This window comes from Gavialis gangeticus, unplaced genomic scaffold (genome assembly GCF_001723915.1).
Source record: "Gavialis gangeticus isolate Ggan-Ray unplaced genomic scaffold, GavGan_comp1, whole genome shotgun sequence".
NCBI classification, from domain to species: Eukaryota; Metazoa; Chordata; order Crocodylia; family Gavialidae; genus Gavialis; species Gavialis gangeticus.
Genome location: NW_017728996.1, coordinates 1,359,634 through 1,374,852, shown reverse-complemented (window position 1 = coordinate 1,374,852; position 15,219 = coordinate 1,359,634). Strand labels below are relative to the sequence as shown.

Below are 15,219 nucleotides of genomic sequence, written 5' to 3'. Positions count from 1 at the left end.
AAATCAACTTGGTTATTTAAAAGGATTTTTGAGATTTGTTAGCCATAAGTAGTGTGTGTCAGTCTAATCTAACGGTGTCTGTTTACTATGAGCTAAATTCTTTGAAGAAAACAGCTGAGAAAAGGCTTCATATGTGTTATTCTAAAAACATTATTCATGTTTGTCTTTAAGTGTAGAAGTTATTCACAATAAAGATTTCTGAACTAGATTTTTCATGATTTTTGGTATCGGATTGGCAAAAATTCAAAACATTCTTCTTAGAAGCAGGACTGGTAGTCTTCTACTTGTGGTATTGCAGTATAAATATTTTATAGGAATCAGCTCTTCTCTTGAGCGTACTATACTTCTTTGTGGCCCCATCTAACAAAAAAAGATCAGTCTGATGTCTTTGGAATGATTTGTGTTGAACGACACTGTTAATTTGATTCTATATAACCTTGCCTATTATGATTAAAAAGCTTATAAAATATGGCAAATACAGTATGTATGCCTCCAAGTAACTAATCAGAAACAGTTCCACACAATGCAATACGGTATTAGAAAAATGTGAATTAGCTAGAACTTCAAAATGGATACATAGTAATAAAAAATATATGAGCAAAGATTAATGGTATAGGGTCAATGAGTGAGAAAGTGTTTCATGGAGCCTCTGGAGGTCTGAGCCTAACACAATGCAATATATTTATCAATTTCTCCAAAAACAGGTAGCAGTATGCTAATAAAATCTGCATATATATGCAGTGAACCTAGAGGAACTGCAACTAACTGAAAAACAGAATAAGGTCTTTCAGTTTAAACTGAAGGCAGGCTAAAAAGAAATTGAGAGATATCAAGTGACTAATATGTAAGAAACAACAGCAGAATAAAAGAATAAGAGAATACAATTTCAGCAGTAAGATGAGACAAACTGAGGCTACAATCAAAAACTTCTTAGGATGAACTGGTTCATCCTATGTTATTTTCATAGTAGCATATAAGAATTAGAGAAGGCAAACCGTGGTTAAAGTTAAAACCGCAAATCCACTCAAACATACCATATTTTCTCATATACAACATACACCTGTCCCCCAAAAACAGCTGCTGGAAATTGCGGAGTGCATTATATGTGAGAAATACGGTAAGAACAGTTCCTGGTACTTATAGGCAGAAGTCAAGTCAAATCTGCATGCAGCTCACAACTGGGAGCAGAACAATGAGCAGACTGCTTCCTAGCTGCTGCTACTCAGTTATTCATTACAAGGAAAGATCTCTTCTTCATTCTGCCTTTCAAGAGCAAAGTGTGTATTACATTCTGGGGCACGCTGTATGTGAGAAAATATGGCATAATGTGCTGTCTGAACTGATCAAATGTAGCCCATGTTCAAAAGATTCATTTCCATACCTGAGACTAACAAGTAAAATTTAAATTTGTGCACAAAAAATTATTTGAGTCATGCGCCCAAAAAATGGAGTAGTTATGCTTTTTAATTGGTATTAATGAAACTAAATTATTATTAAGTTTTATAAACTAAGAACTTAAGAACTATGAGGAAAAAACTGAACGTGGTCAGTCTACAAACAAGGATGAAGTCTCATTTTGCACAGAACTGACCCATTTTAGGCAGCCAATGGTAACAGAATGAGTAGGAAGTTTGTTTAAGCTGTGGTACAGCAATTTAGGTTAAAAAGTTAAGAACAGCAGTAAGAAACAGAATGAGCTGCCAGGCAGCCATGAAACTGCTACACTTGGTAACGAAGACGAGAACAGATGAATGTGTGTCACGGATGAAGAATAATTAAATCTACTATGCTACAATGAAGAGCAATAATCCTGAAGACTGACTGTAGCCACTGCCGACACAGCTGGTTGTGGTATTCACCTGTAACAATGTCATGTCAGAGGCATCCTCCTCCTGCACTTCTGAATAAGATATCCCTCCATGGGAGAGAATCTATGACCACTGAAGGAATATTAAACGTTACAGATGTAATAAAACGGTAGGTTCTGGGATTTTTCATTGCTTCATTGTATTCTCAGCTTCACACCTATATTGTTCAAGGGCATATTTGAAACACAGCATAGGACATTTTAAGACCCCTATGCTGTGGGTAGACTGGTATGTACTTCAACTACAAGTTGCAACCCATCACAATAATAAGACCTCTGAAGAGCTAACAGGGTGAGAATGTGGACAGGTGCCAGTCAAACTATTGAAACTTCTGCCAAAAAATGCCAACCCTTTCAGACTTTGTAAAAAAAAAAAAATAATAATAAAAGTATACTTTATTACATGATGTTCACCTTAAAACATGAAAGAAGATGAAGTGACTGGATGAATTTCTAGTACAATGGCTCTCAACCTTTTCAGACTCAAGGCACCCCTTGGAAAATGCCAGCTCTTGGTTTAACTTGTTTTTTATGTAGAAAAATAACACATTTTCTACAGGGAAGAACCCAGAAAGCCCCAAATAGTTCAGAATGTTTTTAACATTGTGGATTCCTATTTGAAATCTCTGTGTTTACCTAAATCATGTTTGCATGCCTAACAATGCTAACACTGCATGGCACCCCCATGGTACTCTTGAGAGGATCTCAAGGCACCTCCGGGTGCCGCAGCACCCTGGTTGAAACACTGTTCTAGTGTTTCAAAACAAGTCAGCGGTCCAAGTGTAGCTTAACAGGTAAGTAATGAAGTTAAGAAAAACCAAGAAAATGAAATATGGATAAAAAGGCATTTTAAATCTTTGCTATATGAAACATTAAAAGTGAATTGCATTGATATCATGCACCAAGGTCTTCAACAGTTGAAAATATGGACATAATATTTGCCCATATTTTATAATGATAGATTTGTAGTATGTTGTTAAAAACCTCAGTGTACGTATAGCGTGTCTGACACTACAGTTCTGGATGAGACGCGGGAATTGCGTCATGCACCTGTGTGCGTACAGTTACTTACTCAGATCTTAAGAAATCTAGAGGACAGGAACAAGATCAAAGCCCCACTATGCTGGGTGCTGTCTGCACACAAAGCACAGTCCTAAATAAAGGACAGTTTAGCAGTTTATCATTGAAGAATAAGCAGTGAAGAGATTAGAGAGAAAACAGCAGGAACCATTTGGAGTGGTGTCAGAGCTAGTGCTGACATACACCAGTATGAAAGCTTTAAAATCTGTTACAGAAATATGTTACAGAAATCATGCATTTGCTTGATTTAGGCACAGGCTTCATCTCTTTAAGCTTGTAGTCATAATCATGTTAATTAAAAAATTAAAAGCATTTCCTTGAGAGTTTACCTTATGCAAAATCTCTTTGCTCTGTGCCCTGAAAGGCTGAGATTTAGTTATGTTAATATGTGTAATATGATTTGAATGCAGAAGTCCCAAGAGCTAATTATATGTATATGATACATCACCTGCTCCTTTCCTGAAGGACTTGATTACAATCAGATATGAAAACAATGAAGTAACTAAGTACTAGGGTTGTGCGAAGCTTCAGTTCCCAATTTGATTCGTTGGACATTCAGCCCAGTTCGGTGGCTGAATCTCTGAATCGAATCAGAGGACGCAGCAGGCTCCCTGGCAGACCCGGAAGTGGACTGGAACTACTTCCAGGTTCGCCGCTGAGCATGTGGAAGGGCCCCCCGCAGTCCTGTGGGACACTCCATGCACCCCACCATCGGACATACACACAGCTTTAAAAGTTTTTTCTGGTACCTCAAGGTATGCAGAAAAAACTTTTAAAGCTGCATGTATGTCCAAATTGAATCAGCATCAAATCTGAAGATTCGGATTCGGCCAGATTGAATCGGGGACAGCAATCCAAATAAACTAATAGAATCACTGTCCCTGACTTGGGCTGAATCCAAAGCAAATAGGGCCCGCTTCGCACGCCCCTACTAAGTACTCTTACAAGCACACTACTGTCAGAATGACCTTCCGCAGAGGTGCCCCAGCATTCAAGAGGAGATTCTTTTAAACAGGAGCATCCCCTCAGGCTGTGCCTGCACCTTGTCTACCTCCCAGTGCCCTTTATGTCCTCAGCTACAGGGCAGGGCACCCTTTCAGTTCCTTGCTTCCTACACTACTTTTCAGTTCCTTCTTTCTGTTGGTGACCATGAGATGAAACCCATGACTGACCTATATTTTTGTGCACTGAAACAGCTTTCTCTTTAGCTAGTTTTTACTTGAAGTTCATGTTACAATTCTTCATTTTGTTACCGTTCTTAAACCCACTGGCACAATAAAAACATTTTCTACATGGCATTACTATGGCTCTCTGGCCCACCTAGACTTGCTAGGGATAAAATTCAAGGTTTTAAAAATCCTGTTTTTCTTGCAAGGTAGTGGTTCTTATAAATGACAGACACTTGAAGGGCCTCTTCTGCCTCAGGGAAATATATAAAACAGTATAATGTGCTCTTTTTTCAAAAAAAGACAAGGAGAAGGAATCCCTCTTGCAACTCTTCCTTGTGAGAGGTTCATAAGCACATTGTCTGAACTACTTAAGAAAGCCCCTAAACTGCAGCCAGCACCCCAGTACACCTGGAGTGTACCACAAACTCCAGACCTCAGGCCTTGTCAAGAAAATCTCATTCACCCACTAAAGGATCAGCAACAAACACCAAGTCTTCCTTGATGCAGTCTTTTGTGATGAGGGAGGAAAAGAGCACCATTTTCAGGGTGATGGGATGGATCCTGCTGACACTAACTTGAGAAGGAAAAAGACTGATCCTGGTGTTGCTTTGACTACACTGTTAATTTGATTCTAAATTAAGATTTAAAAAAAAAAACACCTTAGAAAATATGGCAAATACACTACTTAAGCCTTCAAGCAACTAATCAGAAACAGGCTCAGACAGGCTACCAAGGCTGTCTTGGCACCATTTCATGAACGGGTGTATGCCTTACAGGTACTGAAAACATAGCCCCTAGATGTGGCTACCCACCAGCATACAAGATGCATTTCCAGAATTGTGACTCTAGATGAAGTATTGACTCATAACTTTGTTTCCAAGAAATAGCACAACATGCAACAGAAGTGCATACAGTCTCCACCTCCCAAAAAATTTTAAAAAGATGGCATCAGATGATAAGCTTATGGCCACCATATTTTTACAACAGCAAAGTAGCAATTATGATTGACTACCTGTCAACAGGCAAGACCACCAACAGGAGAACATGCTAGTGAACCGTCTTGTGACAATCCATCAGAACAAGAGCTGTCAAGATTTTGAGTGGAGGAGCACTGCTTCTCCAGGACAGTGCACTGTTCCACACATCCCAGGCTGCAATGACCAAACGAGGCTTTGTACTGCTTCTACCCGGCCCGGTCACCAGATTTGGTTTGAATCCTTTAGAGCTGTCTCTGTTCCCCAAGTTGAAGGAAGACCTTTGTTGAAGAGTTTCAGTACTGATAACAACAAGGTGTGATCACAGAAGACCAGAAGTTTCTGGACATGTAGGACAATGGCTTCTACAACCATGTTGCAGCTGCACTAGATCAAATGCACCGATGTCAAGGGGAAGTATGGTGGAAAGCAAAAGAGCACAAATGGTGCTCCCTTGTTAGGCGAGAAGCCTTCTGAACACCCCTCGGACGTGTTGTCCCTTTAGCTTACCATCTTTACCCACAGTTCAAACAGCTATATTTTACTCTCCATTTGAGCTACGGTGGGGAAGACCCTGCAACGCAAAGTGTGCGCCTTCTGTCTCCACATGCACAGCGCCCCTACCCATAGTCCTAGGAACCAGAGTCCAGGTTCTAAGACAAACTAGAGCAATTACGACATCTACAAAGCAATGAGGAGTATGCTCATCAGTGATCACTCCTCCAGCACAATGCAATCCATCTCTGGATCTTGTGAATTAGCCAGAGCTTCATATCGATGGCCATACAAAACCCTTTGGCAGCAGACAATGTTTGGAATTGCAAGTAATTGATTAAAGGGCTCAATTCCACTCCCAGGCACAGATCTGCTTGCCACGTATCAGAACAAAAGAGACCAGATGTTCTGTACCAAGGAGGTTTCAGACTAGAATTGGACTTGTCTCTCTCATTCCCTGGACATCAGGACTCTCATCTGAGAACTTTCAGATACAATGGACTCCCGATGCTAATGACACCCCCAAAACAGTCAAAGCAGATTTTGTGCTTGAATCCAATGACTCCCTCAACTTGGCCCTTGATCACAGCTCTAACTCAAGCCAATGTGATCACGCAAAGTGCAAGTCAAATCCTGACCCCGAACTTTGTTACATCTCACAGCCTGAACGTGGCTGTCTAGTAGTCATATTAACATACATTCTGGGTTCTAATCAGAAGGACAGCATGAGGTTGATTTATTCAGAAAGTGAAAGAGATTCTCCTTCTGACCAATGCAGAAGCATCCACTGTCATTAGAGACTTCCAAAGAAGTTACCTTAAGTTGCGTGGTAGCCCCAAAGCACTCAGGATTCTCCATTAATGTAAAAAGCATTTATTCGGCAGCAAATTCTGCTTGCTGGCATCCTCCCAAATGGTCACAAAAGTCTTTGCACAGTCCATGCTGGCTAGGTTCCTCAAATATCTCACTTTTGGCTTTTTCATCAGAAATACCCCATGTTCCTGGGACATCAGCACAGCATTGACAGTGCTACTAGGGCCTTCCTTTGAACTGTTTATTGTCCACCCTATCTGCAAAGAGAGTCTTCTTGGTGGCTAGAGCCTTAGCCAGAGGAACACCACAGATCCAGTCCCTCGTGGCACAACCACCACATATACCATTCCAGGACAAGATGACATTAATAACTGGATGAGGCCTCACCTAACATAGTTGCAGAATTTAACCAAAATCAAGCGCACCCTCTGCTAATTTTCTTCTTCAGCCCAGTCAAAGGGAAACTAGCTCCTACATTTAAGTGACAGTAAGGATTCTCTCCCATCATTTTGAGAAGGAGACCATTCAGGAGTTTGCTGTTGTTGTTGTCTTTGCTGACAAAATGAGAGGTCAGCTTGCCATCTTTCTGAATGAGTTTTGGTGTGTGCTGGAAGGTGCTACGAAGTAGTAGTTTTTGACGTGCACAGACCACTGCACAACTCTGATACAAGGCACTGCAGCTCTCCCTGGAATTCAGTTCAAACTTTTACCTAGGATTCCTAGATATTTTTTCGGTGACAGGCCAAGCTCCAGTACCCACTTGGACAAAGCTGTGCTAAAGTCACTGGATTTACTAGTTCGCAGCTTGCACAGCACCAGAAATGGAAAGCATTAGGGCAGTGAGAACCAACCTTTTTTGTCAAATGTGCCATCAATTAGTCCCACACCCTCCCCAAACGTCACCCTGATCCCTTTCCCTTACCTGATCTGCTGCTCAGCTTTCTGCTTCCTGCCTTATCTGTCACTGTGCTGCCTGCTCCCTTCCAATCCGCTGTGTGCCACACAGACTGCCCATGCCACAGGCTGACCACCCCTGTATTAGGGTAACAGCTTAAAGAAGAGAGTAGTTATTTATCCCTACGATACCTGTGATTCTTTTGAGGTACTGTCCATGTGCATTGTACAGCTGAATTTTTCCCCAGCTGCTACAAAGTCCTTCATCCCCTAGATTCTGTTTGAGCAAAAAACAGTGCAGCTACCTTACCTACCCTTGGCTACAAGGCACTGCTGGACACCCTGCACACTACAGGCATAGCACTTGGAAACCTGTACTCAAGACCATCTGATCACACACACAAGGGGGGCCCACACACCAAAGCAGAAAACACATGAGCAACCATGTTAGCCTAATATAATTAACTGGTCTTTTGGGGCTTCAGGTTGAATGCATTTTGCCAATTCAGCCTTGCTTTAAGAAAAAAAAACAAACAAAAAACCCTGGACCCGTTGTATTGTTCTAGATTTCTTGCATGAAAGAAGCATCCAAACAGCTTCAACCTTACTAGACAAGTTAGTTCTCACCTCACGTTTAAAATTTACTTCTAAATGTAAAAAAATATATTGAAGTGCCCAAATCCACACTCAATTTGATAATGTGCTTTTCAAAAGGCAACAGTAAACCAGACCTGACTGTCCACACAAGTCAATTTTACAACTGTTTTAATGCAATTATTTTAATTGCAAACATATCAGGAATAATCAGATATAGCTAAACAGAAGAATTTTTTAAGAACAGAATTCTAGGATTTTAAAAACACAAAAGCCTCCCTCCAATTCTCTTCACTTTACTTCTCTTCAGATGAACTTTTCATCTGAAAAATATGAACAGCTTTTTTCACATAAAAACAAGACCTAGATGAAACCTGCTTACCAATAAATATTGATACGTTAGCTCTAACTTCAGCTTCAGAGGCTGCTATATTTAGTAAACAGAATTAAAACTGGAGAAAAAACACTCTTTCAAAAACCACAACAATCAGACAGTGCTAAAAATGAGTCTTCCAAGCATCCTGTTCTCATCCCACGGAACTAAACAAATCATTCCCAAGCAACTGGACAAGGTCCGGTTGGCAGGGCTAACCGGACCTTGTCGTGCATCCACAGGTGCATCTCGAGTAGAGCCAAGGAGGTGATCCTCCCCCTCTACGCGACGCTGGTCAGGCCACAGCTGGAGTATTGTGTCCAGTTCTGTGCGCCCCATTTCAAGAGGGATGTGGACAACATGGAGAGGGTCCAGAGGAGGGCCACCCGCATGATCCGGGGACAACAGGGCAGACCCTACAGTGAGAGACTGCGGGACCTGAACCTATTCAGCCTCCACAAGAGAAGGCTGAGGGGGGACCTGGTGACCGTCTATAAACTCACTAGGGGGGACCAGAAGGGTTTGGGGGAGACGCTGTTTCCCCTAGCGCCCGCTGGCATAACAAGGAGTAATGGGCACAAGTTGATGGAGAGGAGGTATAGATTGGACATCCGCAAAAACTACTTCACAGTTAGGGCGGCTAGGAGCTGGAACCAACTTCCAAGGGAAGTGGTGCTGGCCCCTACCCTGGGGGTCTTTAAGAAGAGGCTGGATGCCTACCTGGCTGGACTCATTTGAGTCCCGTTTCTCTTTTTGGGGTTTTTTGTTGTTCTCCCGCCCTGGCGGGGGGTCGGGCTAGAAGATCTACTAGGTCCCTTCCGACCCTAAATCTATGAAACTATGAAACTGAATCTAGGGCTTGGAAAATACTTTTCGTATAGTTAGACCAGTTGGTGACAATCCTCACTGCCACCAGAAGAAACCCAACTTTTTGAAGACTCAAGGCATAAATAAAAAAAAACAATAGTACAGCACGGAGTATTATGCCCAATACACACAACCTGCATAATAAACAGCTGACCTACAGGAAGCTGCATTTAACACATCTCTAGTGTCACCTCCATTCTGCTACTTAAGTCACTTGGCAGGACTGTTACATGCTACATACCAAGTTGAATTTGCTGCTGTCAAAAGAAAAAAAATCCCAAGACAACCTAAAGGCTCTCCTATTCTGAAGTTTCTGAACAATATGCATAAAGTAGTCAAAGCAAGTTGGTATCTTCTGATTAAAGAACCAAACTTTTTATAGGAGCACTCAAGAAATAACCTTTAACTTTTATTTTTTTTCCTATTTAGTCAAATCATCCATGTGATACAAGCAGCAATTTATGTACCCCAGCAGATACACGTTAGTTTTTTTTTTTTTTTTACTGAAATTCTATATTTAATGGTATATTTGGAGTGGAGCAGTTTGTGAGAACAGCATATATTTCTTAAAGCGATAGGGATCATTTAACAATTTAAACTAATCTCTAAAAAATGACATTCTAATTTCTTAAGGTTAAGGAATGTGCTCTATGCAGTACAATCTTAAATGTATTTAAATTTTCTAATGGCTTAATATTCATAAGGCTGCCCATATATTTGATTTTCTATTTTCAAGCAGCTTATTGCTACTGGCACAATATGCAAAAATACATAGTAGTACACAAGTATATGATGATGACCAACTTACTTTGCTTCATCTTCTGGAATTCAGCGGCTCGACCCTTTGGAAGTTTTTCATGGTCCATTTCTATTTTCTGTTCTTTATGATTTTGCATACTTTGTTCAGCAATCAAGTGCCGAAGAGGATTTGGAGGCATCTTTTTCACTGCATCAGTCTCTCCGTCATTGTAAGCATCTAAAGCTAAAACAAAGAAATTTCTTCAGTTTCTTATGCAGTACAGAAGAAAAAGGCCACTCCAAAGCTGATTCCAAACAGATCATTCTGGACTTCCATGAAGGGCTAATGTTTTCAGATATATTTTTCCAGTATGTACCAAAACATGTGACCTTCCCAAGTGTACCAGTTCTAAGCAGTTCTTTTTTCCTATGGATTCTGCCTGCGATTTCAACCAAAACTTAATACAGGACACTTACAGGGTGCCTGTACACAAGTACAGAGGCTGGTCCGGCACGCTGTTATTACAGCGCGTTGGAGCAAACTTGATTAACTCAGTGTGCTAGAGCATGGTAATTACTGCGCACCAGCCACCCTTCACATCTCATGTATCAGCATCCCCATGCTTCCAAATGGTGGTGGAACAAGCTCGATGAATGAACCCTAGTTTAAGTGCCCCCGCCACCATTTTGAAGCGCAGGGACGCTGGTACACGAAATGCTGAAGAAGCACTTTAGAGTGACTGTCAGAGTCACTTTAATTAAAGCACCGCCCCACTCTCTGCTGCCGGAGCACACGTAAAAGTGCCCACAAGTTCTAGAGCAGTGGCTTAAACAGATAGCCACTGCAAATAAGCTGTAATAGTGTATAAGGCAGGCAGATAGAGAGGTACATGACTAGGGAATACAGAGAATCCTTTCAGCGGGGGAAATCCTGTTCTCTGAAATTGGACACCAAACTCCTATTACTTAAGGGACCCTCTTTCACTGAGAGGGTCTACTTGCTTTTCTTATGAAGGCAGGAAAAACACATTTTACTCAGCAAATCCAGAGCCGTGGTTTGTTTTTGAAAACCTAATGTAGGAAGAGATTGTTATTGAAAGATGTGATTTGGAAGTGTTAATATTTACATTTAGGCCTATGTAAACGCCGAGTAAAAAAAATCCACTTGTTTAATTTAATTTTAAGAGACTGCAGTGGCCCTATAAAGGATGCTTTCCTTTTGCTCACTGCTAGTCCTACTGGCACCCAAGATGTATATCCCAAAAAGGCACACCTTATAAACAGCTGTTTGGTCATGCTGCACATACACATTTAAGTTGTGTTTCACCACTCTAGCAAAACCAGCATTTGACTATCCAGCTGGAAGCACTGTCCAAGAAACAACCCAGCTTTCCACCAAAGAATAAAGACACCTCCATAACAACATATGCTGCAGCTTGCTTTTCCCCCAATATTGTCAGTAACAGAATTTACCCAATTGCAACCCCAAGCTAACTAATTTACAGCTTGGTGGGATTATAGTTGGTGCGCCTCTTATGAGATTTGATACTAGCTGGTGAACATACCTGGAGCCACGTTTGGTACATGGGGCGGTGCAGTGGGAAGATTGGGTTGATTTTGAAGCGATGAAATATGCGGCTTCTTTAAAGCTAAATGAAATAAATGGATTTGCATTAAAAATTCTGTTCAATGCAAGCACCAATATCTACTAGTCTTTAATTTACCAGTCTATTACTTAATTCCATTTTTTTAAAAATCCAGTGAGACTGGAAACATTAAAATATCTTAATTTCTGCTCTCACAAGCACCTTGCAAAATTTTTCCTTTACTATTTTTGATCAGGTTAACACAGTTTTAGTTCTACCACATGAATTTTAAGCTGTCTAGATCAAATTAGCTAACACCAACCAGTGGCACAAAGCTACATTTAAATGAGAATGCATAAAATAGAAAAAACTTGAATAATTATTAGAATGTGATTTTTTTTTTCTAACCAGTAGGTGTGTCTTCAACTTTAGCAGGGTCATTCTCTTCTATTTCAGGCATGCCTGCATCACCTCCTGGTTTGATTTTCTCTGTCAAAATAAACACACAAAGTGCTTCTTTACTGTCCTTTTACAGTTTAAAAGAGTAAATTTAACATTTGCAGGGTGTTAGGCTGGCACCACTTGAGCTAAGTTCTTTAGCTACAGAACAAGCAACGCTGGTAACAATCTCCCAACCTTTCCCACAGTAGCCTCCTGTCAGTGTGCCTCAACTGTTCTGGAGGGATCAAAACCACCTTGATTGGATTCAGGGACTGATCTGCCCTAAAAGGAGAGAGAAGGGCACCAACATGATGGTTTCTGCAATCAGGATATGTAACCACCTACCAAAGAGCAAAGGCAGACACCTCACTGTCCTACAATAAAAAAGAAAACTCATCATTTTGCTTAATCCAGAGGAATAACACTATTATTTTACGTTTACGCGAAGTGACACCAAAAGGAAGTACCTTTGTCATTTGCAAGGTGATTTGAGGGTTCCTCATTTTTTACTACATTTTTTACTTCTGTCTCTTGAACGTTCTTTGGCATGGCCTGATCATCTTCAGTCAAACCCAGTTCCGTGTCTTTACTGGCCTGGGTTTTCTGTGTACCCTGCTGTCAAAACAGATTAAACGGACATTAACAAACACAACCTTCAAAAGGGAAAAAAGTGATTTTCTTACTCTTCAGTTTGAGGCTTCTCAACTGCAGCAGCCAGTCAGCAGAGACAGACTGCTCTGGCCACATCTTTCCCCACTAAGAGCGTCACTATCATTAAGCGCTCCTGAAGGCCTTCTACCAAAGCATTGTCTCCCATTTACTGCAAGAGAGAAATTTCAGCAAGGTATCTGATATTATCAATTTGGAGAAAGGTAGCAGCCGTTTGTAGAAACAATGCATGTCCCCAGAATGGATATGCCAGAGTAGTTACAGTTTTACCTGGTACATATTAAATAAGCATGCAGCTGCTCAGCTGTGTACCTGCAATTTATTTTACAGATATTAAAGTCAGCACTAAAACAGGTTGCTAACCTGCAGCCTGGCTATAAGTATAATATTACATTTTTATTTAGAGGAAAAGAACATAAAATGGGTGGGGTTGTACAGAGCATTTACCAGACAGAAGAACAGCTCCAGCCACATCTGCATGCCATCCGATTCCTGGACCTACATCAGTCTGGCCTTCATTCTGGGTATAAGCACGGAGCCTGTGCTTGTGGCCTTGGGTCAGCGATCTTCACTTGGAGATCAACAGGGCAAATGGTGTCTTTTTGACCTTACTAAATCTTTCTGTGGCCTTTGATATAGTGGAGACTTTGAGGTCCTGGTAAAGCATTTCCCTGACCTAGTGCAGTTACAGGAGCACTCTAAATAAGTTCTCCTCTTTCCTATCAAGAAGGTTCCAGAAGGTGGTGATGGCTAAGTGCTTGTCGTCTCCTGGGGACCTTCCTGTGACATGGCTCAGGGCTCTACAGATTTCAGAGGTTTTAGGGTGGGAAGGGACCTCAGTAGATCATCGAGTCTGACCCCCTGCCCTGGGCAGGAAAGAGTGCTGGGGACAGATGACCCCAAGGAGGTGTTTGTCCAGTTATGCTGCCCCCGCAGTGTTTAGCCCTTGTGATGTGTGGTCTGCTTGGTGAGTGGCCTGGGGCCATGGCTGGCGTGGCCCCCAGACACTCTGAAGTCAGACAGCTCTGGTGTAGCAGAACAGGCTGAAAGAACTAAGTTTGCTTGGCCTAGAGAAGCCTGAGGGGGACGTGAGAATCATCCTCCAAAATGCAAAAGGGGACTGTAAAAAGGAAAGTCATGAACTCCCTTCCGTAACTATTGCAAATAGGAAAAAAATAATGGGCTTAAATTATAGCAAAGGAGATTCTTTTCACTGTGAAATTATGGTATTGCTCTTACCCCTTTCTGCAAATACTGACAAGAATGTAAGGCAAGAATCTGTATTTAAAATAACTGGTATTTTGAAGTACTTACTAGAGAATAAATGGCACTTCATTTAAAAGGCAGAGGAATTACTGTAGTGGCAGCTACTAACATCTATGCAACGTTGACAGAAATATGCATAATGCATAATTGTTTAGGCTGCTGCTGCTTATGTAAGTTTTTAAATAGCAAGGTAATGTTTATCTTGCTGCACCTGCCACAACACAGCCCAACATTATAATACTACACTAATCCATTTTTCTCTAAAAAAAAGAGTTTTTTTTAGTCCAGCACAGAACATGTAAAAACATAATTAATTACAAGTTTAACCATTTGGCAAGGCACAGCTAATGCCCCAGACTTCTAAATTAGTCCCAATTGACTGCAATTAATAGTGAAGGTATCTGGGCATTGAAACAAAAAATCCCTGTTTCAAAGATGAGATTATTTTTAACCATTTACCTTTTGTTCCCGTACAGCTTGCTCCACCAACCTCTTTATATTTTCTTCGTGTTGAATTCGCATTTCTTTGATCTGCTGTCCACACTGCAAACTAACGGGAAGCATATTTACAGTCACATATCGTTTGCATTATACCAGTTTTCCCATAACCACCTCAAGAAAAAAAAATGAACTGGCACAAACAGAAGCTGACACAACACCGGGACAAGAAATCTGGGCCTGGAGTGAGAAGCCTGAGGACTGGAGAAGGGAACTGGACTGAAGGTCTAAGCACATTTCTTTCCGGAAGTGGGAAAGGAACCCCAAATCCCAGAGTCTTGTCATTATTCTGCTGTAAGCAAATATCTATGAAACCTTCTGGCAAACTGTTTCACCCTCCCCTAGTGCCTGTTCATCACATACAGCTGTGTTTCTCAAACTTGGGTATGCAACACATTTCTAAAGGGTATGCATGGAAAGAATGGGAAAGCAGAAGGGAAAGCAAAATTATAAACAGAGAAAAAAGAAAGAAAAGAAAAAAATGAAGTTGTCTACAATATCTGTTAGGGTGCTGAAGAGTTTAGAGTGTGGTTGTAAGTGCTATACTTTAATTTTTTAATATCCATGATGCAAAATAATAAGAGTACAAAGCAGCATAATAATCTTTAAAAGGGGTATGTGCACCAAAAAAAGTATGGCAACCACTCGGAGAGAAAATGACTGCCAACCATCATCATGAGTCACTCTTAGTTTAAGCAGCAGAATCTGTGGGGCAGATCTAAACGATACAACGCTGATGATAAACTATGTGGTTGTTGACAAGATGGCTGGAAGATAGCTAACATGGTCCCCATCTTCAAAAAAGGGAAGAGAGAGGACCCGGGCAACTATAGGCCCATCAGTCTTACCTCTATCCTTTGGAAACTCTTTGAGAAGATCCTCAAGGAGCACATCT

At 41.1% G+C, this 15,219-nt stretch overlaps 1 protein-coding gene across 6 annotated transcripts in view; it reads right to left on the bottom strand.

The window, feature by feature from the left end:
• The window catches only part of CASC4 (cancer susceptibility candidate 4), a 45,706-nt gene that overhangs the window by 13,365 nt on the left and 17,122 nt on the right, over window positions 1-15,219 (bottom strand). For 5 of the 6 annotated variants that reach the window (XM_019503881.1, XM_019503883.1, XM_019503884.1 and 2 more), the window contains exons 4-8: window positions 14,286-14,376; window positions 12,359-12,506; window positions 11,859-11,939; window positions 11,430-11,513; window positions 9,935-10,108 (exon numbers count right to left, since the gene is read on the bottom strand). In XM_019503881.1, the coding sequence (XP_019359426.1) occupies window positions 9,935-10,108; window positions 11,430-11,513; window positions 11,859-11,939; window positions 12,359-12,506; window positions 14,286-14,376 (578 nt within the window). The remainder of the gene's footprint in view (window positions 1-9,934; window positions 10,109-11,429; window positions 11,514-11,858; window positions 11,940-12,358; window positions 12,507-14,285; window positions 14,377-15,219) is intronic. The other variant, XM_019503882.1, reaches the window with a different exon arrangement.